A 25,022-nucleotide genomic window follows, 5' to 3' on the forward strand; every position below is an offset into this window, starting at 1 on the left:
GGGTGGCAGGGAGGACCTAGAGCTCCTCCTCTGGCTCCCTGCTCTTGGCTTGCAGCACCTTGTTCAGTCCAGACTGCTGTCACAGACCAGACACCGTGGCTGAAGTCAAGAGCAGACCACACTTGTGCCCCCAGACAGGTTCTCATGGCCACATTGTTGGAATAATACTAATTATTTAATATACTCCCACCACTGGAGAATTTGTGGCTACGTGTGTAGTACCAAGTTTGGGAGACACTGGGTTGTTCATTGCTCTCAAGTAGTTGATACCAGACTAATAAGATTTGTTTTACATAGATAGCTGTATGGGTCATTAATGAAGAACTGAAACAGATGATTACTGAAAATAATTGATTTTTAAACTACAGTTCTTTCTCAATTAAAATTATCCTGAGGCACTCAAAAGCTATAATTTAAAGTTGTAATAGAAATACAAGCAAGTCCTCACTTGATATTTTAGATTCAATAACCATTTTGAGCCACGTGAGCTGTAAAAAACTATCCCTTTTATAGTAAGTTTTCTAACTTTATTATTTTATTGGATTAAGATTGATCTTGATTTGATTTTCAAATGTGTTCCAGTCAGGAAATTGGAGGCATTTTTTCTTACTGGGGGAAAAATGGATAAAGAGCCCCACTGTGGTGTCATCAGCTCTAACTTTTACCATTGGCTTGGATGACATTCAGTCTTATCCAGTGCCCTATACCTGAGATTTCACCTGAGAGTGAGGGAAAAAATATCAGCCCTGGCTCTCATGAGCTTACTGTGGGCAACTAGGCTGGTTGCTTTAGCTCCAGAGTGCTTTGTGCAGACCTGCTTTGTCAGTAGAGATAAGTCAATATCTCTCTTACCCTCTGTAGCCCTTCTGCTTTTGATCCCTGTAGGATCATTCCAGCCCACTTTTAAGACTCCCACTTCTGTTCACTCTTCAGCCTCTTCTTTTTCCAACTTTGCATCTGACTTGGTGCAAAATTTTGTGTGGGCTTTATTTTGTGAAATTGAATTTGTAAAGAGTTGTGGTTATTTGACATGAGAACTTGAGAGAGAAAATTCATGTTTGTGACAAAAATAAATTCTTACCTGAGAAGTTGCCCCCCTCAAATCTTTGCTGTGGGCTATATTAATGGAGTAACTTTGGTATCCCTATATCTCCTCAGTGCTTTGACTTGGACAGAAAATATCAGTCTGTAGCATGATCTGTCCAAGGGCAACAGCATCATTAACTGCTAAGTGATCTGCAAAACAATTAGAGACCTCCTGGCTGGTGTACAGAGAGATGAATGGAGCTGTCTACCTAATCAGATACAGTTGTGTCTATCTATGGACCCAGTTGTGTTGTTCCAAAGTGCCAGCAACATCTGTCGCTTCCTCCTTCTCACAGTAACATATGCTGTGCTCTGCTCTGCGGGGTCCTGCTCAGAAGCCTTTGAGGAGAATTTTTTCGGGCTGGGACAGAATGGGTAGGGTTTTTAAGGTATTTTTTATCCCCTGTTTGCCTGTTCAGATGTGCTTTGTGATAGAAGAGCAGAATTAAGCTAGAGGTTCTAAGCATCAAAGAAGCTGTAATTCACATCTGCATTAACGGCATGAAGGCAGGACAAATGTATTAGAAATTATTTGAGCCTGAATGCAGTGAATTTAGCACTTAAGGAAACAAAGAGGATCAATGGTTTTTGAGGCTGTATTCTTCAGTACCTTGTTTCAAAAACATAAGCACTGCATGCCACACATGAATGGTGCTTGTGTGTGATACTCAATTTAGTGCCTCAATATTAGTGTCTGATTTCATTTGCATTCTTTGTTTACATGTGTTACAGCTTGAAAGCTTTTTTTTAATCTGGTTATGAGATTTGTTAGAAAAGTTCCTGTGGCAGTCCCTCTGTCATTCCAGCTCCAATTTGAAGTTGGTTTTGGTTGAAATTATATACAAATTTTAGGGAGTTTTCTTCTCCGCGATACTGGTTTAACACAAAGCTAATGAGAAATATACCCAGTGGGTAGCTTCCAATATATTTGTTGCTTTATCTGGCCTAATTTTGCCAGTAGAATTCTGCAGAGAAGCTTTTATTTCTTTCAGTACAGGCCTTGCTGTGTTCAGCACAAGGGCCAGAAGATGAGCAGGAGAGCTCATACTGGAGAGTGTGTAAGCTGCTGCTTTATGTGGGATTTAGCACCTGCTTCTTTTAAGGAGTGGTTAATTTTTCTAAATTAGCAGCAGATCCAGTGACCATCCTTCCAGTCCCTCAGAAGGAAAAGGGATAAGGGAGTCCCTGCAGTGAGTGATTGAGTGCAATCCCCATTACTGTGTCTCTAGGCAAGGCACTGGGAAAGAGCCAGGAGGATTTATCTGGAAGATAGAAGGGTTGGAGAGGGAGAGTGATCCTTCTAAAACCAGCTGAAACTCACCCTGCTTTTTGTTCCTTTAAGAAGCAGTTCATAAAAAACTTGAGCTTTTCTGTAAAAGAGGCTGGATGTTTCCTGTTCTTACTTTGTTTTATCAGTATTCCGTGCATGGAATAAAATCAATGCTATTTTTACAAAAATGTTCCCAATTTTGGTAGAATGGTTTTGTGATGCTTTCATTGACATCACATCAGGGGTTAGGTGGTGTGACAGAATAATAAACTGGCTTTCCACTTGTGCAGACAGGTGTTCACTTACACCGTAGATCACATGTAAAAATGAGTCTGGCACTCCTGTCCCTACTGCTCTGCTTTATAGTCCAAAAGGGAGAGGAAGAACATGAAAAATACTTAACTCTTGGCAAACACCCGATTCAATTTTCATCTATATATTCTGCTGCCCTCCATTCAAATGAAAAATAAAAAAAAAAAACCAAAACAACGCAGTTCCTAATGCCGCTCACAAGAAAGGTACCAGAAAGTCTGAGACAACAGACTAAACATCAACGAGGAAATTTTCTAACAGCGTTGTGCTGCAAAGGGGGAGGTGTTTGTAGCAGGGGAGATTTGATCTTTATTCATGCATGATTTTAGTTTCTGCAGTTACTGGCATGCTTGGAGGAGCTGGTGCTTGAGGAGACTCCCACAACTCAGCTGTGCTTTTCCTAGCACTGCTCTTGTGTTGCTGACTCTGGTGGATTTTGGAGCTGCATCTCCCAAAAGCATGAGTATAGGGACTTAGACATAACATAAGAATTTTTCTGGAGTACAGGGTGTAGGAATGAAGGGTTTGTAATCGGTATCTTTTATTCAGAAATGAGCAGAGCTGTTACAGTCTGTGTAGAGATTCTCTGTAGGTCAGGCTCTGGATCCAGCCTGTGCCTCATGCAAAGCACTGGAAATATTCTCTCCTTATGTCTATCTCAGCAGTCCAGAGCAATGTTTGCTGTGAGATCCCAACCAAGAAATGTAAGAGGTTTTCTGTAACCCTGTGTCATCACATCGTAGTATAAAAAATCAAAACCAGATAACTCTACATTTTCAGTGCCCTTCCCATGGCACGGTCTTTGCAGCAAGACCCCAGAAAGTCCCAGCCCTTGAGCTTTTCCTCTGGAACATCAGTGATTTGTCTGATGCTGGCACAGTCAGACAGGGCTGGGTCCTGCCACCCTTAGTGATGCTCTGTGGGCTTTTCCTGTGGGAGTGAGCTGGGCTGTCTGTAGATTTCTGGTACTTACTCAGAAGCTGGGAATTCAAAACTTGCTAGTGGATCTAAAGTTTTAACTTAAACTAAACATGAAGCCTCTGAACCTGCGTGGGGCTGTTCAGAGTTGTGTGCATCAGCGTTTAGTAAGAACTCAGTTCTTTTCTCACAACGATATATTTTGTTTTAGTTTGTACTAAATACTGTTATCCTTTTTCTAAAATATTAATATCTGCCTTGGTACATTACCATTTCTTAGGAGTCTGTGGAGTTTTCTTCCTCTCTCACATTCATTCCATTATCCTGGGCTCAAAACTATTCCTGCTACACTCAGTTACTCTATTTACATCTGAGGGACGGGGAAGGAGGAAGAAATCTCTATGCTAAAAGTACACAAAAACCTTACAATGGTTTTAAAAGTAAATCAGGCATCTGTTGTCCTTCAGGCTTTTGCCATTCTGTCACTTCAGAGCAGCTCTTTACCTCTCTACATTTTCCAACACACTTTAGGGGAAAGGGTGGGAATATTCTTGGAAACACTGACTTTGCACTTTTACTATAACAAAACCCAACCAAGATGAAGCATAATCCTTTCTGTTTTAAAGAAGAATAAATAGATGTTCCACTATTTCAGTGTCCAAAGGGGTAAAGACACACTATGGATGAACTGCTCAGGTACACAAGGATGCCCTTGGTGTTTTCCCGAAAGATGTGTGGTGGTAAATCTTAGTGTTATAAAGGAGGCAAAGTGGTTGCAGAGATCTCTCTATTTCCTCAGGAGACAGAGTAAGGTTTTTCAGGTGTGATAGGTATGATGAAATATAAAAGACTGGGAAAATGATGTCTCAGAGCCTCTGATTATTTAGAAAGGGAATGTTTAACGGTAGATGTAAAATTCTGTCACCTATTTAACTGCATGAAGTTCCTTCTTACCTGTGTGGTAAAATTTTCCTGAAAATCCAAGGTTGAAGGTAAAATTTGCAACCTGAGTGCGCAGTAAATTTTGAGTCTCTAGTAAAGCCTGAAATAAATAAGAAATTAACATGGATTTAGAAAAATTAATATTATTTTGGGCTCATCTTTTTTTTATAGGACTATTACAGAGAGCTTAATTTGTTCCATAAGAGTTTGATGGGCTAAAAAAGGTAGTGGGAGTGCCTGAGTGTCCAAGGAGGTGATGGTTCTGTGCCTTGGCCCAGGACATTTTCCCCTGGGGCACTGATCCATAGCAGGACTCAAACCCTGCCACTCAGAGGCAGCAATATACTGGCTCACTTCATTAGTGAAGCTTGATAAAATGTGCTTAAACCCCAAAATAAAATTAGGAATACTGCTCATCATCTAGGCATGAAGGTGTTGGGATTGCTTACCTGCAGGACCATTTTGGGCTGTGTCTGAATAGCAAATTCAGGCTTAAGTGTGAATGAGCAAAGCTTCAGGTCTGGCCTGTGGTAGAAGCTGTGTCCATGTCATAAATGCATTTTTAATTTAATTAATGTTTATTTTTATTCTCTCCTTCAAGCTAAGGTAAGTCCACTGGAAATGAAAGGAAGCAAAGGGTGCTGCTTATGGAAGAAATAGTCTTGGCCACTGGTCCAGTTTTTGTTCTGGACGTATTTCCAGCTCCTAGGGAAAGGGAGAACATGATTAAACCTGTGTGAGCTTTACTTGATGTTTACTACTGGTTGTTAGCTCTGCACTGCTCCTGGAGCTTCTTCTTGTGCACAGATCTGCTTTGGGTCCCCAGCCCCTAGAATTTGGGGGTGCTGCATGTGAGATGGGGAGTGCCTTTCTCTTCCTGTTGGCCTTGCCAATGCTGAATAGGTTATAAACTCTGTTTTCATCCATTTTCTGTGCCTCCATTATGTGGCCCTTGAGAACTTTTCCTATTATCTATCAATAACACTCCTATTGATTGGACCTTCATGTTCTTGCAGAGTTCAAAGATAAAATGATCGCAGTGGTTTACACCCTACCCCAGCCCAGCTAATGTCCTTCATTTGAAAAAATTACATTCTGTATCGTCATAATTTCCTTTAACTTCATAGGAAAATAGTTCTTTTATCTAATTTAAACAAGGACCAGAAACCAGAAGTATCTCCAGTGCAGGATAAACCACAAAAGCAGGGTTTAAGCAGCTGAGGTGGGTGAGTGTAATACAACAGACTTCCAGGCAGGGTGCATCTGCCTTGAGTTTTTAAAATAGAAACATACTTAGGGTTGCAAGGAAGATGTAAAATTGAGATAGTGTTTATCAGCTGCAACAGTCACCAAGCAAATTCCTCTCCTTGCTGAAGGAAATAAAGCAATCTTATGTCAGTAAATCTTGTGATTTAACAGTAAATATTAAGGTGGTTGTATGGTTTCCAGCCTATCTTGCCAGACATTTTTAAGTTGATTATTTCAATCCTGTGACAATCTCACATGTGGGACTATATTTACATAATATATAACAAGTAAACGTTCACTAAAATGCAAAACCTCAGAGATGAACACCACTGTTAGCTGAGACATTGAGGAAAATCCCCAGCTGGTAAAAATCCCCACTAAATTGACACCATTAAAGTCAGAAGCGTAGAATCAGAGTTGTTATATTTTAGAAGATAATTTTCCAAGCTATCTAGAGCATTTTAGATATGTTGAGAAAGACTGATGGGCTGAGAAAAATCAATTGAATTTTCCTTTGAGGGAAGAACTTCTTGAGAAATTATCATCACTTAAGGTGCAGTAGGAGAAGGAGCAGGGAACAAACATCATTTCATCACCGGGGCTCCTCTCCTGCTCTGCTCACATCTCAGCAAGATGACAGAGCTGCAGGATAGGCAGGAGCCGCCCAGCCCAGCCTGGCCTCATTAAAAACACAGAGCGAGGATTAAGATGTGAATCCTGGAACCTGCAGCGTGTCAAGCATTTTCTCTGTCTAAAGGGCAAATCTGTCACTCGAACTGGCTTTGGCTTGGTCCTAAAGGCTTTTTTCTTGCCATTTCAATTTCCATATATGCATATTAATTCATATAATTCATATAATAGGCAGCTCAATTTTGTTGTCATGACCTCCCCTCTATTTAATGCTAAGAAGATATTGTCAGCTAAGGCAGTCCAAACTCATTTTGTCACTGCTTGTCTGTTTGGAGGAAGGCCACGCATGTCTTCCACACCCTTAATATGGAACAACTTTTTAGGTGATTAGGGTCTGCTTTCCCTATTTTTAATGAAAGAGTGGAGAAGCTGCATATCCCTGGCACCCAGGGCCAGAAACCTTCCTAGGATTTGCACAGGCTCCATGGGAGGCAGAAGGTATTTATTTGATTTGATTCTGAAGGCTCTGCAAGGTGGAGAAGCTCTGTTGAATTTTAACAGCTGGAAAGCTGATCCCTTTCCAAGGCCAGGTGCCACACAGCTATTCCCACTCTGCCTGCTGTCCCTGGCTTCACAGGCATCTCCCCTTCCCTGGGGGCTCAGTGATCTCCATCCCACCCCTGTCCCCACTGCATGCCTGTGGAAGTAAAACCAGCATTCCCTGTTGAACCACAGGTGGTTATTTTTGGACGGCTGAACAGATCATGCTTAGCGATTATCACTTTCCAAGGAAAGAGCCATGGAGCACACTGTGCAGGGACAAACAGGCACATCTCTATGCCTGGCTAAGCAAAGGCAGGGCTTTTTTTAAGGTAAGCCCTTAATTGCCTGGAATCTTTCAAAACTCATGGATTTAACTTTATTAATTGATTCTTTGCTTTGTCAGCGAAGCTTCTCTCTGACACTCACAAGATACAGTTTCTTCATTATATTGCATTCAGTAGCTTTCTACATTAATCCATATAATTACGTTTTCTAGATTTGAAGTTGCTGTGTCTTTATTCTTCATAATTGGTGCATTTATTAGGAAGAAGTTGATATTTCCCTGCTATGTCCTTGTTAATTCTAACTCCCTCATTTACATAATAAACTTTTTGGGGCGATTTCTGCAGGAACATTTCATGCCTAATAAGAACTTTGCTTTCCTTCATTAAGTACATTAAGACTTCATGCCCCAGACATCATTCATTGTAAACATTTGATTCTGCTCAAATTTAATGCACCAAGGTATTTTGCCCTGCCATATTAGGTTTATTTATGTGCTATGTTCTGGATTGTTAGCTGCTAATGAGACTTTGGCTCTTATCGCTCTAAGGCCTGAACAGTAACCTCATTTTAATGAGTTCATTATTTGCTGCCTTCTGAGTGGAAGACAACAAATTTTCCTTTTAATTAAAGGTCAAAACACCTGTGGCTGAGGGAAGTGTAGAGGTTATCAAATCCTTAGAGAAGGCAAATGAATGACTTGGTGTGATTTTGATGCCAAGCATGGGCTGGCCAGGCTGAGGTAGAAGGTGCCTCTCTGGGGAGCAAAACTCCAAATCTGAGTTAGGCGATAACAATGCTAAAATGCAGTACTGAACAATGCTAAAATGCAGTACTGGATTTCTGAAGACATTGTTAAGGCAAAACAGAACTTGAAAATCAGCCAAAGTAATTAAAGAGGCTTTCCTCCCACCCAAAGGTCTGAGTGGATCAATAGAGCTGGTAAAGCACGAGCCCTCCCTTGCATGGGCAGTGGTGTTTGGGGGGAGGGGGGCAGATGCCACATGGATTGAGCCAGCACGATGGAATCCCATCTTTTTATTGGGGAAAGTGAGGCAAATATTGGGGCTCCATGTTGGGGCTGTCTGTAGGGAGACAGATGTATGTGCAGCTGTGGGTTGGTGTGTGTGCAAGTGCACAGACAGGGACTGGTGATCCCTGAAACTTCAGTTAAACCAAAAATGGATTCATTATGGGAATTGATGCACAGATCCTCGTCCTTTTTCTAGTATTCTATTAGCCAGTGTTGTTTGTTGTGCCCTTCATTCTGTTCCCACAGCAGGTAACAGCATTAGAGACAAGAAAGGCTCTTGGGAAAGAAAGGATCAGTGCCTGTGAGATCAGCTGGCGAAAACTTAGTCTAGTTTTGGAGGAAAAATCCTGAAAGTCTCTGAGATGTAGACATTGTTTAGCTTGAAAACTGCAGTTGTCAGAACATCTTTATGACACTTCTAAACATTATTTCTGCAAAGCAGAACCCAACTCCTGACACTCAGAGGTGTCTCAGGGACATTGCCAGAAACTGAGAGCATCAGGAAAAGCACAGGAGGGACACAAGGTTTGCAGGACTGAACATTTCCCCAGTGTGGAGCAGCCAGCCTGGCATTTCATTAGGGCTCCTGCTCATACATGTGCCCTTCCAGAGGCAATGCTGTGAATGTGAATTTTGGCAAGCAGCAAAATCTCCAGGTCTTGGAGGTCCATGGCAGGGTCTGTGTGGTTGGGGTGCTCTGGGGCATTCCATAAGGGAGAGCTGCCCAAGGAAACCACATCCCAATTTACTGCAGAGCCTGCTGGTGAGGATGCTCAGTGGGTGGGGCAGGTGAGGAAGTTCTTCACCCAGTCTGGAAGGAGATCTAGGCAAGGAGGGGAAGTTGGATATCCCTGCTTTGCAGTGGATCTGTAATTTGCTGTCATCCTGAGTTGACTTGCACAGACTGGTTTGAGGAAGTGCTTCTGGTACAGGAGGATGTGCCAGTGCCTGGCTTCCCAGGGGTGCTGGCCAAGGTTGCACTGTCCCATCACCTTCTGAGGGTATGACTGAGAGTCTTGTTAAAAATGGGCTCACTTGCCATTACTCAAAGTCATGATTCATTTGGGGACAGATCCTAGTGCTGGACAGTGATTGCACTGCTGCAGGTTTCTGCTCTGGTCTGTGTGTATAAAATATGGATATGCTCACCATATACACAATACTTTTTATTTATCTATACTGTGGGCAGAAAATACATGCAAATATTTGCACATACGTGACTTTAACATTACCTCTGCTTTGAGCTGGGGCTTAGATTAGCTCACCTCCAGAAAATACTTCCAACCAAAATTGTTTTTCACTTCCAGACAGTTTTCTCAGGCTTCTATGGTACATAGTTGTTATTAATACCAAGAACATGGTATTAATAACAATTTTTAATGCATTTATTCATTTTTGTCCCTAACATCTGTCCTCAGTGCTTGTGCAGCTACGTAGCCCTGAGGTTCATTCCCAAGCTGTTTTGTGCAGCAATTTGCTGCTGGTCTGTGCAAAGTTGGAGGGCTACAAAGTAATAGTTTTTACTCTAAATTTCCAGCTGAAAATTTTTGGAAGGAAAAAAGAGAAAGCAAAGAGTACTTCCCGCAATGTTTCTCTGCACTGCAGGCAGCTGCTGTCAGGATGTGATTTTTTGATTGCCTCTTCCTGCTCTTGCTCCCTCCCTGAAATCTATGCTAGGATAAAAAATCTCACTAAGCCTCCTGTGGTCTTGGCAATTTTCAAAGCTGGTGGAATTGGAATTGATAGGAATACCACAAAGCACTTAAAATCATAGTAATGACTGTAAGGAAGGTGTGAAATAACTAGCCACTGCTATTTTCTGACAGGAAAGCCGTCAGTAAAAAAGTGATGTCTAGCCTGACATTACTGATGGGGTCACTGCAAGACTGGGATTTTAAGTTCCTTATTTTCAGCTTTCAGATTGGAGCATAAATTTCTGTCATAAGGGGGACAATCAACTCAGCTGTGTCTGCACTTGTTAAAACTCAACTTGCTGAGGAATTTTTAAGCCCAGGGAAACTGAGATGATGATTTCTGTGTGGTGAGGATTTTAGCCAACTTCCCATGCTTATAGCAGATAATACCAGAGTGTAGGAATTAGCAAGAATCCACATTGTTGACTTAGTGGCTAGAGTTTGAAAGCAGTTTAGGGGTTGGTGTCAGTAAAATCTTTAATGGGATTTTGAAATCACTTGCTCTATACCCTATGCCAATCCTGGCTGGAATAGCAGGGCCTGGATCAGAGGGAAACTGCCAAACCTCACAGACCTGGAGGCACATCTCATCCAGTCCTTCCTGCAAATGGTGCCACTCCCAGTGCTGGCTGCAGAGCACTGGGCACAGCCAGGGCTTTGGCCCTGCCTTCCCTAGTGCTGGGACTGCATTTCCTGGTGCTTTTATTGCTGTGAAGCAGCCTGCTAATCCGTAGTGCCCTATAAATAATTAACAGGGAGCTCTCAGCTGGGGCTGAACACAGCCAGCTCTGGCTGCAGATCTATTTTTCATTGTAGAGCTATTACTTGAGCCTGTTCAGCATTTCCCTGGAGTTGGCTGCCTTTGTGTAAGGTCTGACAGGATAGGTGGGTTTCTTAGAAGCAAGAAACAGGTGATGATCTGCAAATATTTGTGTAGTATGTTTATTGGAAACGGGAAAAAAAAATCTTTTTATTTCTTGAATGGAATACCCACTTTATCAGATCCATTTCTGTGGCTATGTTGTAACTCTGTCCTAAAGTCAGAAAACTGTCAGGAGTCTACCTGCATTTAATTGGACCTAGAGGAGTGCATCTGTCCCAGTAGAGCTTCAGCCAGTTCCAGCTGAAGGAGATCCTGCAGCAAATTGACATCTCGCTGATGACTAAGTGGTGAATAACATCCCTGAGAACTCAGGAGGTGGCTCTTGATTCAGTATTAGAAGAGAGATGATGATGAGTGTGACACAGCCTGGCAGTGAGAGCACCTTGACCAACTGCTCAAGTGTGGGTGCACAGATACATAAAAATATCCATGGCAATCATTCAGTCTCTTGTTGGAAAAAGGAATTCCTGGCCCTGTTAGAGCACCTAGCAGCAAAAAGCTCAAATGAAGAGCAAGGGGAGAGTGTAACAGGGCAGAAAGTATGAATGGAAAATAGGGAGCATGAATAAGAAGCGGGGTTTATTTTAACTGGGCCACACAGGTGAGTTAAGGCAATTGCTCCCATTCTGGGGAGGATCAAAGGCATTAGGCCTGGCTGGGAGCATCCACAGGAGCTGCTGCTGAAGCTGCAGGAGCAGGGAGTGGCTGCAGTGGCTCCCTGCCAGCAGTGATTGCTGCTGTGTGTCAGAAGAGAGATGATTTACAGCCTGTTTGGGCCAGAGCTGAGGGTCTCCAGTATCAATCACTGCTGATGCTGAAGGATTTTCTAGGAATACTAACCAAATGTGCTGTCAAGTGCTGGGAGGCGAAAAGCCAGCCTGTGCCCAAGCTGAGAGCAGGAGCAATCTCCTGGGCTGTGGGGAGCTGCTGGGCACAAGCCCAGGGCTGAGCAGGATCCCTCCCTGCAGGTCCATGCAGCAGGGATAGGAGCTGGTGGCACTTGGAGCAGAGCAGCAAAGGGGCTTAGAGATTATTTCTTATCAGTTCTGACTTTTGAGAAGCTTAAGCATTTCCAGCAAAAGAAATTTCTTGAAGAAAGGCTTTTCAGGCAGGAGAATCAGGAAAGGCAATCTGCTAGTGGGAGATCAAGGAATGTTTGGTCCAGTTTTTGAAACAACATGATCAGGAATGCTTGTTTTGATTTCAGTGGCTCTGCTCCCTGTGGCCAGCACAACAGCTCCATGAAATAAAGAAGAGATGCTCTATTTCCCCATATCCAATCTGCACAAGGCAGGTGGGGTTTGTCTCTCTAATTCCACTGTAGAGCCCCCAAGGAAGAGGCCCAAAAGGCAGGGATAGAGTCCTCATGTCAGCTCTGATCAATCATAAAATTAATCCCTAAAATAGAAATTGAATGGCAAAACTGTCTCAAGGCTTTTCAGGGACAGCATCAAGGTCTAAAGTAGTATGTTAATAAAAAATGGTTGTTGAGCCATTGTGGTCTTGTGGCAGGAAACTGTGCTGGTGTCAGTCACTGTGCTGCATGTCACCCACATAAAACCCACACTGCTCATTAGTTAGCTCAGGTCATGACTAGGCCATGCCCCAAAGTCTCTCTCTCTCATTGGCACAATACAAATATAGGGTAAAAGACAAGTGACAGCAACAACTACATGTTGGTTGAGTTGTATATTCTTTCTTTTTCTTGTGTTTTGGTGCTTCAGACTTGTTTTCTTAAGCAAAAAAAAGAAAGAATTACAAATAAACTCTACAGTCTGTTACAGGTGGGTACTCAGTTGCTATGAATTATTTAAAGACTAGACTAATGGAGGCTACCTTATTTATCTTCTTTAATTTATGGACTTGGATCTACTAAGGTTTAATCAGAGTGGTTTTCTGTTCCTTCACTGCCCTTGGAAATCATTCACTTGGATAACTTGTCACAGAAATCAAACTTCCTTCAAGTTCTCATCATGTACATTCATCTCAAAATTCTGAGCACCGACCAGCAGTGTCAAATCCCTGCCTTAAATTTACTGCTTAAAAACTACCTGCTGTATATGCTGTGTGGTGGGGAATTAAGGGTATTTTTCTGCACACATTCAATCATAGAGGAGAGATTGGAGCAGGTGATACATCCTGAGCTGAGGTGTGTCCTTCAGGGCTCAGAATGGGCATGTTGGCACAAGGATGGATCTGTCCTGTGGCATTGAGTGCCTCCATGTTTGGGGCTTTTCCCTGTGTGAGTCTGCCCATTGCCCACCCTCTCCATAAAAATCAGCAGCCAGGGAAGTCTGGAGAACTGTTTTCCTTGGTTATTGTCAAACTTTGATTTTGCAGAATCTTGATGAGTAAGGGTGTGCTTTAAAAACCACTAGGATTAAGTGTTGCTTTTTAATATTTCTGAGATGCTTGATACTTGTCTGGCAGAGCTTAACTTCTCTGACCTTCCTCCCTTCTTTGTGATGCTGCCTTCCATTATCCAGGGAGCTGGCTTTAGTGTTTTGATAACTAGAATTGGATGTTTCTGTGGAACAAAAAGGGAATTTCAAGGTAAATGTTCTTGCTTTGCACTGCATTTCTTTCACCAGAGATCAGAGTGCTTCTGCCACCCCCTGTTCCATCAGGTTCAGTGCAGAGAGAGCTAAAGCCTTTGTTGTCCTCCAGGATAGGTTTAAAATCCCTCCATGCCAGAAAATCCTTCCCAGCATGAAGACAACATAGTGAGCTGTCCAGAGGAGGCAGCTGAAGATCCAAAGTTAAATGGCAATGCCCATCTTACATTTCCACTCAGTTCTCTTGAACAGAAACATGAAAGGCTAGTATGTTGTCCAACAAAATCAACCCAGACCACCAACTGAGGCTGGCACATTTGAAATGAACAATTGCAGAAGTTTCAGTAGGCTGCTTCTTCATAAAACTATGTGATTTCAGGTAAAATTGAGAACAAAGATCTTTAACAGTCAAAGGAAATGTTTCAGGTTCAAAAGTATCACCACACCTTTCCCATATGTGGGAAAATTACACTCAGAGCAAAACTGAAGTACTGCTGCTCCTCAGATCACTCTGGAATAGAACCTGGCAAAAAACTCAAACCTGCACCTTGAGAAATTCAAGTGGTCCAAGGTAATTGTGGAAAAGTGATGAAGTCTTTCAGTCCTTGCAGTAACTTCCTAGGAAGGAAACTTGTGCTAACATGTTCTACATGGCTTTTCCAGCCTTTTTCCTTGTGTTCTGGAATGCTCTTCCCAGGGAGGTGGTACAATCACTATCCCTGGATGTGTTTAAAAAAAGACTGGACATGTCACTTGGTGCTATAGTGCAGTTGAGGTGTTCAACCTCAATGAACCTATACCTAGGGCATAGGTTGGACTCTGATCTTAGAGGTCTCTTCCAACTTCATTATTCTATGATTCTGTGTGAGTGCCCACAGCCAGCCAGCTGCTCCCAAGCTCCCTGAGCACACCCTAGAGGAGCAGTATATCTTCCAAGAGTAATAATGGCTGATGGCAATAATGGCCCAGTGAAAAATCAGAGTGTGCCATCCTTTCCTAAGTCTCCTAACTGTTGGATCTCCTGGCTTTCCTCTGTTCTCACATCCAGGAGCACCCTGGTTGTGAGCCCTTGTGGTGATAGGTCTCCAGCACTTGGGAACAGGGAGGAGAGCTGATCTCACCAGCACGTGGAATACTTGCATGGCATCGTCTTAAAAAAGACAATTCACATCATTTGAATAATGCCAAGAGTGCTGAATTGAGACAGAAAAGTTGGAGAGGAAGGTTTGGTTTTTGCTTAAAACAGATTGCTATTTCAGAGCCATTCATAGGGATTTTGGTGGCAGCCAGAAAGTGGCATTACTGAGGCAGTTAACTTTTAAATCTACCTGGTTTTGATCTTAATCATTAAAGGCAGCACTTTTCCCTCTAAATATTCCCACTGAAAACTCTGTAGCTACTTGCAGTGTAAAGTATGATTTCATGTAACACAGGATCATTAAACTGGGAAAAATATGTTCAGCAAACTATCGAGCTTTTAATGATAGCTGTTACACTAAATTGCACTCATTTCTGAAGTGAGAGATTCTATTACTCTCACAGCTGAAGGGTAATGCCATAATTTTATTTTATATGGGAATAGCTGTTTAGAAATGACAAATACTGAATTGCTGTGACAGGCTTTGCTTGGGTATTGCTCTGCTAGCCCAACAGGATTGTTTGGCGAGGTGTATCCAAATCCTGGAAATAATTTGCAGCTGTAAGATGAGGAAGTGCTAAAAGCTGGGTGTTTTTTTCCATTATGGAAATCCTCAAGCTCTCCTTTGAGCTGTGCGTTCCCCCTTGTTTGCCCTCTCTCTGCCCCGCTGGGGTTCAGCACACCCTATGTGTTAGGTCACCAGTGAAATGAATAATCCAGAATATTTCTGTGCCTGCAATCTCAGATGGCTTTGAGCAGTTGAAGAGCAGAAAGGTGGTTTTAGCCATCCTGCAGTGGGCTCTTTCCAGGCACAGGTTTCCTGCCCAAAATTCCCTCTGGTCTTGAACACTCACCTTGCAATATTTACAGCAGGGATGGTGGGTTTTGTTTCCTGATAATGTACTGGGAGCCTGTGCCCAGTTACAGCAGAAATAAAAGGGAAAGCATATGGGAAACCATATTCCCTTTCCTAATAACAAATACAGAGGAATTACACTTGATAATACCACAGACATGTTTGTTTATGATGCACATAAATCTAGGGGTATCTTGCTAGGAAGAGACATGCAGAGCTTTTTCATTAAAGAATTCACATTCTGCAGATGAACCTATTTTTTAAATGTAATGCATTATTGTTGTTATTATTGTTGCTATTAACCATGCAGAGCATAGCCTCAACAGTTCACACTTGTCCCTGTAACTCCTAAAGTAATAAGATTATAGAGTATTTAATCTCTATTAATTATAGATTCATGGAGATTAATGCTTATTTATGTATGTATATTCAGTTCCCAAACATTTGTGCTAATTTGTTGAAAAACCTACAGTAAATATTATTACAAAGGAGGTCTCCAGTCTTGTGGCCCTCAGGGATTAAATATTACTGGGAAATGGACAAAGTACTTTGATCCTCATCCCCTGAGCCTGTCTCCCTTGTCCTGCTCTTCACCAGGCTGCTTTTCCCCAGGTACAACTTGCTGCCCTCTAAAAACAATTGGGTCTCCACCAAAAAAAGCACTTGTGCTATCAAGAATCACTGACAGCTTGAAGAGCTAATACTTCATCAGGTCTGGGCCAGGCAGGCAAATAGAGTCTGCTGTCAAAAATGTGAATTCCATCATTTTTAATACCATTTTTTACTTGAAGGGCTAATGTTTTGGGGTGAAAAACACACAGGTGCTGAAGCCAATGGATTTAATTGATTCTGATTCAATCCCAGCAGTTCAAGTGGAATATTGAGACAACTTTAAGGAATTGCCTCAGAGTTGGTATTTTAGGTTTAATGTGTAATGTAAAAGCTACGTGAATAATTCTGTCTCTTAAGTAAAATGAAGAGGCAGCAAAAACCTGAAATATCCATTTCCTTGAAATTCTTGTATTAAAGGAATGTCTCAGCAAATTGTGAATTACTTGCATTTTTTAATTTCTGGAAGATCAGCAATTCCAAGGCTACATTTAATTATGATCTTTGGAATTTTTTTTTTAATATTCTTCAAACTGCCCCCTTTTCCTTTAGTCTGCCAGAGCAGATGAGCTGGCAGAACACAATTTTGTTTGAATCATATTCCAGTGAAACATTGTGCATTTCATAAATCAACATTTTGCACAGAAAGCTGTTTCAGTGGAGCAATCCAGGTTGATCAAGTAACTGGAGTATAAACTGCATTTTCCTCTGCCTTGTCACTTTGCCATTTTAGAAGGATTTTCTACCCATCTATAAGTATAAGGATAAATGGCTAAACAAGTAGGATGGAAGGAAAATTAAAATCCTAACCTCTCACTCTTTGAATATTTCCATACCTTTGTCAGAAAGTATTGGGAGGGTGGTATTAGCTTTAATAGATTTAGTTTGTGGGGTTTTTTAAAATAAATGTTAAAATTCCAATTAAATGATGGCATCAATTAAAAAATTAAACTCTGAGATAAGAGATTCATCCTTTTCCGATCAGAAATGTTAAAAATAACAGGGATGTGATGTGCCAGAGAAGCTGAGTGTGTCCCACACTACAGATCCCACTTGTGTTTGGGTGTTGTCTGGATGGAAAATGGGAACAGCAGACTAAGAGAGTGCTGGCAATTCGCAGAAAGAACAGAAACATAGACAAGGGTAAGACTTACAAATACCTAGAGAAATTGTCACGGCTTGGTAAAGGACATGTAAAATTTGTGCTTCTGAAGGGGAAAAAATACTTGATCCATGGCTTTGTTTCCTAAAGAAAGCTATGAAGTGTTTTAACTAATACACTGCTTTGCAGGAAATTCTTATTAGCTTGTCCTTTAATTTTCTGGAAAATACTGAAAATGAAATTCTTAATGGAATTGAATAAAAATAGTTTTGTTTTCTCCCTGACATTTCTGGAGAGAAATTGTGAACTAACTTAACTTAATATCTTAAGTTATTATCTAGAAAATGTGTGTGACTATTTAAGTTATAAATTACTGTATTTAACATTAGAAATTTTGTTGACACAAAATGACAAAGTTAAATTCCTAAATAGTGTTATATTAGAATTTCCCATGAGGTGAAAAAAACTCTGTAGTACTTTGTTGGGGTTTTTTTCTGCCTGGATGGAAAGAAGGCAGGTGGAGGTGTAGAATACTGGGAGTAACAGCAGTAACTGAAAGGATCTTTGGCCATATTCACAGAAAAGACAAAGACTTTAAGACTTAATTTCTGTGAGCATATGTATGTAAAGTATAGGGGTGGATGGATATGGCTAAGGATTTGAAGCCAGACATAGTTAAATATTTGGTTTTATACTTCATTGTGACACAGAGGTTGGCAGAAAACTCCTAGTTAATTATTGCTAAGTAGGTAAGTCTCAAATTTCTCATTTTTTCAGGGAGATTTTCTCAGTTTCTCACCTGTTTGTCCATCCCTCCCTGTCCCCACCCTTTTCCTGGGCACTGCCACTTGCACATCATTTGAATAATGCCAAGAGTGCTAAATTGAGCTTTTGCTCCAAGTGTTCCTCATGCTCCCATTTGGATGACAAAGGCTTATTTAAAGTCACTTAAGTAACACCCGCTGAAGGAGCTGCATTATGGATGGGCTCCTGCTAATGTGTTTATTGCTGCTTCAAGTGCTTTTAAGGCAATAATTATGACTGCTCTTGCAGTCTGCACTGCCTGGCCCTTCTACAAGGACATTCCATCATTCCAGAGTGTTGTTTTCTGTGCAGGAAGCAGCTGCTAGGGCTCCTTTTTAACTAATATGTGTTGTTTTAAAGCTCAGGTTAATGCAGGTCTCTGGAGGGGTTGATATTAAGCAGATGTGTTTTTTGGCTCCTATGGATTCCTAAGTGAGGCTAAATTAAATAGAGTACCACGTGTACCCTGAAAATATATTCCATTTTGCTATAACCTATGACTTCAGGATTAGTTTGGAGAAAGGATTCAAGAAATAAGTACAAATCCAGGAAATCAGTGCAAGTGTAGAAGAGCAATGCGACACAAGTCAGCTTGTGAGCACCAGATATTTGAGCACCAGAAACCTGAATTTCACCTGGAAGACCTGCCATTTCTATATTATAAAATGTATTGTGACATTTTTTAAAACATCAAATTTTAAAATGCTTTTCAAAATGAAGTTCTCTTGAGTTCTTATAGCCAGAATGAAGGATGATTTCTCTCACTTTTTTAAATAATTCATTTGTTGTTTTGTGCATTGTTAGACTTTTTTCCTTGGGGGAAAAAACCCAAACATCTGAGATTAATTCTGTGTTTAACAGAGATTATTCTGAGGTGAATTGCTTGTACAAACAATACCAAATTGAACCCTACAGACCAAACACCAGTGTGTTCCCTGGGACACAAGAATACCAAGTGAGTTTTCAAACATTGAGGAAAATCTTGCTAGGGACATAATTGTTCAATAAATTCAAGAGGTAGAAAATTTGAGCCACCAGAATGTGTTTTCTGACAAGACTCTATAAAACACTCTGAAGACCACCTAATTTTGAGTGGGAAGGTGGCAGATGAGAAAACCCCAAATCTATTAGAATTCAGGAGCATCCTTGGATAGACAGTCAATCCATCAGGCTGCCAAGGAGAAGGATACGGGTTCTGCTGGTGCCAAGGGAATTGTGGTGTTTAACTACACACTAAGAAAGGTGAAAAGTCTGTGAGGCCAAAGCTGAAGGAAAAACTTGCATGCCGAGACAGCAAGGAGACAGAGAAAGAAAAACAGAAAAGACCACAAGGTCGATTTGGCCCTGACTTAGAAATTCCTTTGATAAAGAAGAACCGGTGCTAAATGTCATGTGGAATGAATATGTATGAACTTATTGTGAAACTGTATGCATATGCATTTGGAAGGGGGATAAAAGAAGACCCGAGGTCTTCAGAGGTACGCATGCCTTGTTGGGGGACTTGTGTCCGGCGCACCTTGTAATGAAAGCATACCGGGCTTTACAACTTTTATAAAGTTGTGAGGTTTCTTCTTTTCTCTGCAAAACATTATGGCGAGCCAGGCAGGAGATCTCTGTCCCCGCAGGGGCAGGGGGGATAGACGGACCTCCAAGGCACGTCCTAGGATTTTTTTTCCTGGTGGGGCTCCGCTCGTCTCAACTTGCCACCTGCGAGGACAGACAACGACCTGCTGGCCTGCGGAGGAAGATACGGTATGTACTGAGGGGCCCCTGGGGGAAGGAAAGGAGAGCAAGGGAGTAAACCACCCAGAGACGTCTGGGTTCAGCTGATAGAGCAGCTGTATTAGAGACGGGGTTCATCGTTCTGATAGAGCAGACCGCAAGCGGTTCTGGGGGTGAGCCGGGTGAACCCGTGTATGTGTGTATTGGGGGTTCATAGTTCTGATAGAGCAGAACTGCTGAGCCCGTGTGTGTTTTGTTTGTGTGTGTGTGTGATGTCCAGACACTGTGTCGCTGTATGGTCAATGCATTGTGTGGTCAGTGCACTGTGTTTCTAATCGTGCAAGTGTATAAGTGTATGGCGTATGAAAGAGAGTAGATCTACAGGGCCCTACAGTGAGAGGGGGGTCAGTACTACCCATGTTTGAAGCAGCCGAGTGAGGCCTGAGGCGCCGGCTGCAGCAGGCTGTGGGGGCAGGGAGAGAAGTGCCCTGCAGAGAAGCGAGTGGAGGAATGTCAGTGATGGTATTTATCGTGTTTAAATGTAGTGATTTGTGTAGATTTGGTACATTTTAACCGTGAGTATGAGCTCAGAGAGTTCCTTTGCCTTGGGTGTTTGGATTTGATCTCTAGACTGTGTGCTGTTATTTTGATTGTGTCCAGGAAAAATTGATGTGAGTAAATGCCGAATTATGGTATGCTGTGTTGTGTTGAGAAAAGCGAGCACTTTGAGAAATATGCCCTTTCCCAGTGAATTTGTGTGGTGATTTTCTTCTGCTGCATTGTGGTAATTTGATTCTCAGATTGTATAGTAGTGTTTGTGGAGAATTTTTGATTTTGTTGCAACAAGAGTAGCATTTTACATAGGAGAACTATAGTACAGTGATTTATGCTTAATTACGATAAAGCGAGTTAAAGGAATTCCAAGAATTCTCCCACTCACAGCAATTCAAGCCTTGGCTCTAGTGAATTTGAGATAAAGGGGGGGGGGGTGCGGGTGCGTGTGTCGGTGTCTGTGGGCATATCAGAGCTTCAGCTGTGACTAGCAGAGCCTTTTTGCAAAGCAGTAAAACAAGTGTAAGTAGACACAGAGCTTAATTAGATTGTGCAAGAAGAGAACTAGAAAAGACTGATATTTTGTAAAACAGAGTTTATATAGAAGAGATGAATGAGATGAACTTAGTTAATGAGACTTAGGAGATTTATGAGACTTCAGCTGGTACTGCAGTAAGTCTGGACTGGAAACAATCTGTAGGGATTTAAAGTTCTCTGTAACAAACAGAATAGCCTGCCTTTGCAGGCAATTTCGGGGAGCCTTTGGTGTATCGAGAGGCTGGCACGCTGCATGAGGTGACAGTGGCTGTCCCCTGGGCACAGGGACAGCTCTGGCTGCCCTGTCTCCCCAGAGAACACGGGAATGACCTGTGGGCAGGGAGAAAGAGGTAATAAGAACTGACCAGAGCAAAGAGGTTCCTAAATTAGCCCCTTTTGGGAGGGGCTCACTGGGAGAAGGCTGCCGGTAGGAGCAGCTCAGAAAATAAAAAGATTTATAGTACTTCATTGCTGTTAGTACTGTTTTAAAATAGGAAGATAAATGGGATAGAGTTTTTTGTATGCTGAAATGTCTTTGTGTTTTAAGAAATCACCCAGAATGGCAAAGAGACTGTAAGATCAGACCGCCCTCTGGTCTTGGCCCTTGAAAAAGGAAAACAAGGCAAAGAGAAAGCAAATCAAACATGTTGTTCAGCATGCAGCATAAGATAGCAACGTATGAAATCAGGCAAGGATTATCATGCTGAAATCCAAAGCAATCACAGTTCGAAAAATGAGTACATATGATTTGCTAAAAGCTCCTCCCAAGGTAAGGGAGGAAGGGTAAAGATGACCTCCCCAAAAGGGAAGAATTTTTGTTGACACAAGGGCCATATATTCAGTTTTAAATAAAGCTTTAGTACCTGTGGAGAATGTTTATGTTGTAGTGTGGGGAATGAACAACTGGCCAGTCTGAGAAGGCATACTTGTGCAAACCTTTAAAGTAACATGTGTACTATGTGTACCTAAAAGCTTTTGTACAATTCGCTCAATTTGCTAAACATTCTCAAATGAGAAAAGTTACTCTGGAGACAAATGATATAAAGAGGTTAGGCTTAACATTAACAGACACTGAAATTAAAGACATTAGTAAGGAGATATTAGAATAAGTAAATAAGTGTTTTCAAGGGTATGGGCCTCTGCTGTACCAGGGAGAGTGAAAGATGCTCCCCCATGAGCATCAAGCTTAAGGAAAGAACACAACTAGTGAGAACTGAGTAGTACCCTCAAAAGGGAGATAAGGAAGGAATCAGCCCAATAACTGATAGTACTGGATTAAGGGCTGTCAATAAGATAACACAGAATTTATACCCTGTGGTAGCAAATCCATATACTTTACTGACTTGTTTAACACCTGAGCTAACCTGGTTCACTGTTTTAGGCCTAAGAGATGCCTTCTTTTGCCTCCCTATCCACGAAGCCAACCAGAAAATTTTTGCATTCAAACTCAAGCTCACATACTCCATGTGCCTGAAGGCTTCAAGATTCCCCACTCCGATTGGAGAACAGCTTGCAAAGACCCAGAGTCCCGGGAAGCTCCACAAGAGGAAAGGAGGCTGTTGCAGTACGTGGACGATCTTCTAGTAGCCCCTCGGACGAGGGAAGCAAGAGAAGCCTGGACAGTAAGCCTTTTGAATTTCCTAGGACTCCAAGGACGCAGAGTCTCAAAGAAAAGGCACAGGTAGTGAAACAGCAGGTAATCTACCTGGGGTAAGAAGTGAGTGCGGAGCAGCAGACTTTAAGGCAGGGAAGCCATACGCCAAACCCTGAAACCCCAGACAACGAAAGAACTCAGAACCTTCTTAGGCATGACAGGGTAGTGCCAGCTGTGGGTTTATAATTATGGACTGCTCACCAGACCCCTCTATGCTCTTATTGCCAATGGAAATAGAGATCTCCAGTGGACACAAGACACCACATGGGCCTTTCGCCAGCTAGAGAGTGCCCTCATGTCGGCTCCAGCTTTGAAACTTCCAGATGTAAGTAAACCATTCTTTCTATTTTTCCCACGCAAGGAATTGCCCAGGGAATACTGGCTCAGGACTTGGGCCCATACTGAAGGGCAGTTGCTTACTTCTCTAAGCAACTAGATGCAACAGCCAAAGGATGGCCAGGTTGCCTCAGAGCTGTAGCAGCAGTCGTGCTGAATATTCAAGAGGCATGCAAGTTTACCCTGGGACAAAAATGACTGTGCTAGTGTCCCACACAGTGTCCGCAGCACTGGAAGTAAAGGGTGGCCACTGGCTCTCACCACAGAGGTTTCTGAAATGCCAGGCCATCATGGTAGAGCAAGACGATGTAGAGATAGTGGTGACTAATATTGTCAACCCAGCTTCTTTTCCCAGTGGACACCATAGTTGCCTAGAGACCACCGAAGCTACCTACTCCCACCGCCCAGACTTAAGGGACACTCCTCCGGACGATGCAGAGACCTGGTTCACTGACAGGAAAGCGACATTGCAAAGTTCATGGTGACTACCTGCAGAGAGGTAATCGAGTCTGGACCCTTACCAACAGGTACCTCTGCGCAGAAGGCTGAGATAATTGCCCTGACCCATGCCCTGGAAAGGGCAAAAGGGAGGAGAATAACCATCTACACAGACCCAAGGAATGCATTTGGAGTCATACATGCACATGGAGCCATCTGGAAAGAGAGGGGACTGCTGACCTCACAGGGAAAGAAGAGACAATCCAGCTGCTGGAAGCGGTTCAGCTACCTGAAAAGGCATATTAAGGCACACTAGAGAGTGAGCTTAAAATTGGAGGAAAGAAATGAGCTGGCGGATGGAGAGGCAAAGAAAGCAGCAAAGGGTGAGGTACAGATTTTCCTCGAAGGTAAGCCATAATACAATAATACTAACCAAAAGAGACGTACAACTGCAAGGGGTGGGCTACCATTGAAAGAGAGCTAGGAATCCCTTCCCATTTTCATGGTTACTAGTGAAGGAAGGGCACTAGAAAACACACTAGGGCCTAACTACTTAAAAGCCTTTTATAGAGTGTGGCTCCTTTCTCAAAATGACCAAGGCTGCGAGTGATACAGAGTGCATTGAAATGAAGTGTTGACTTTGAAGCAGTAATTTCCACAGGCTTTCTAGAACACACATCTGATTGAAACAATCGTTGTATCGTTGTCAGGAATTTATATGCCACTATCACTCAGGTAAGCTGACAATGTGATCCTTGCCTCCAGACTAACCCCAAAATACGCCCCAGCCAAAACTCGGTCAGACTGGGAGAGGCCATGGGCCTGTACAGCAGTGGCAAATTAACTTTTCAGAACTCCCAAGGAAAGGGGGTTATCAGTATTTACTGGTATTGATAGATACATTTTCAGAGTGGCCAGAAACATTCCCCACCAGAACTGTCAAAGCTCAAGAGGTGACCAGATTATTTTTACAAGAAATAATACCACGCTTCAGAGTTCCAGCCACAATATCCTCAGATAAAGAATCACATTTCATTTCCAAAATAGTGCAACAGATTAGTAGCCATCTGGGCACAGATTAGGAACTTCACACCCCATATCACCCCCAATCAAGTGGCCAGGTGGAGAGAATGAATAAGACTGGGGCAAGAAGTTAATCTACCCTAGCCCAAGCTCTTCCACTAGCAATATTGCAAATTCAAACTAAACCTTGAGCTAAAGGAATGCTGAGTCCTTTTGGAATGCCTTATAGAAGACCATATAGAATGCAAAGGGAATGTCCAGAATGTCCACCTACATGGTGGCATTAAGCAACCAGCTCAGAGTACATGTGGCTGGAACTCAGAGCAGGGAGTTAGATAGCCTGGGGATGATGTATATGTTAAGTTTCTTACAGAGAAGATTTCGGAACCACAGTGGGAGAGACCACTGCAAGTACTTCTCACCACCTTCACTGCAATCAAAATCAAGGAGCAGGACGCCTGGATTCATCACTCTCGGGTGAAGAAGGCCCAGAAACCCCTTGAGAAGTGACACCAGGAGACAATGAACTGAGATTAAAATTTACTTGGGCAAAATGAGTACATTGCGGTCGGGAGTAGCTCATATTTTAGTTTGTAGAATTGTTTTGTGTGTAATCATAACTGAAGTTTTAGAACTTGAGAGTACCTCTATTCAAAGCAATGCTGAATGGCCTTGGTCCCTGGCATTTAATCAGTATACTGGATCCATAGGAAAACCTTCTGAGATAAAAGATTTAAACATATCTACTGTAGTAATCCATGAGAATCAGGTATATGAGGAGCAAGAATGGCAGGAACAGGAACTGTGGACACTTCAAGGAATCAGAGGAGAAGAAATCAAAGTAGGGTGCCAGGT

The 25,022-nt window shown here is 42.3% G+C and overlaps 1 protein-coding gene across 4 annotated transcripts in view; it reads right to left on the bottom strand.

Moving 5' to 3' along the window:
• Positions 1–25,022, bottom strand: part of LOC134418637 (bifunctional heparan sulfate N-deacetylase/N-sulfotransferase 4-like) — a 104,622-nt gene that overhangs the window by 50,770 nt on the left and 28,830 nt on the right. For all 4 annotated transcript variants that reach the window (XM_063157206.1, XM_063157205.1, XM_063157203.1 and 1 more), the window contains exon 3: positions 4,541–4,628. In XM_063157206.1, coding sequence (XP_063013276.1) covers positions 4,541–4,628 — 88 coding nt within the window. The remainder of the gene's footprint in view (positions 1–4,540; positions 4,629–25,022) is intronic.

Source organism: Melospiza melodia, chromosome 5 (genome assembly GCF_035770615.1).
Source record: "Melospiza melodia melodia isolate bMelMel2 chromosome 5, bMelMel2.pri, whole genome shotgun sequence".
NCBI lineage: Eukaryota > Metazoa > Chordata > Aves > Passeriformes > Passerellidae > Melospiza > Melospiza melodia.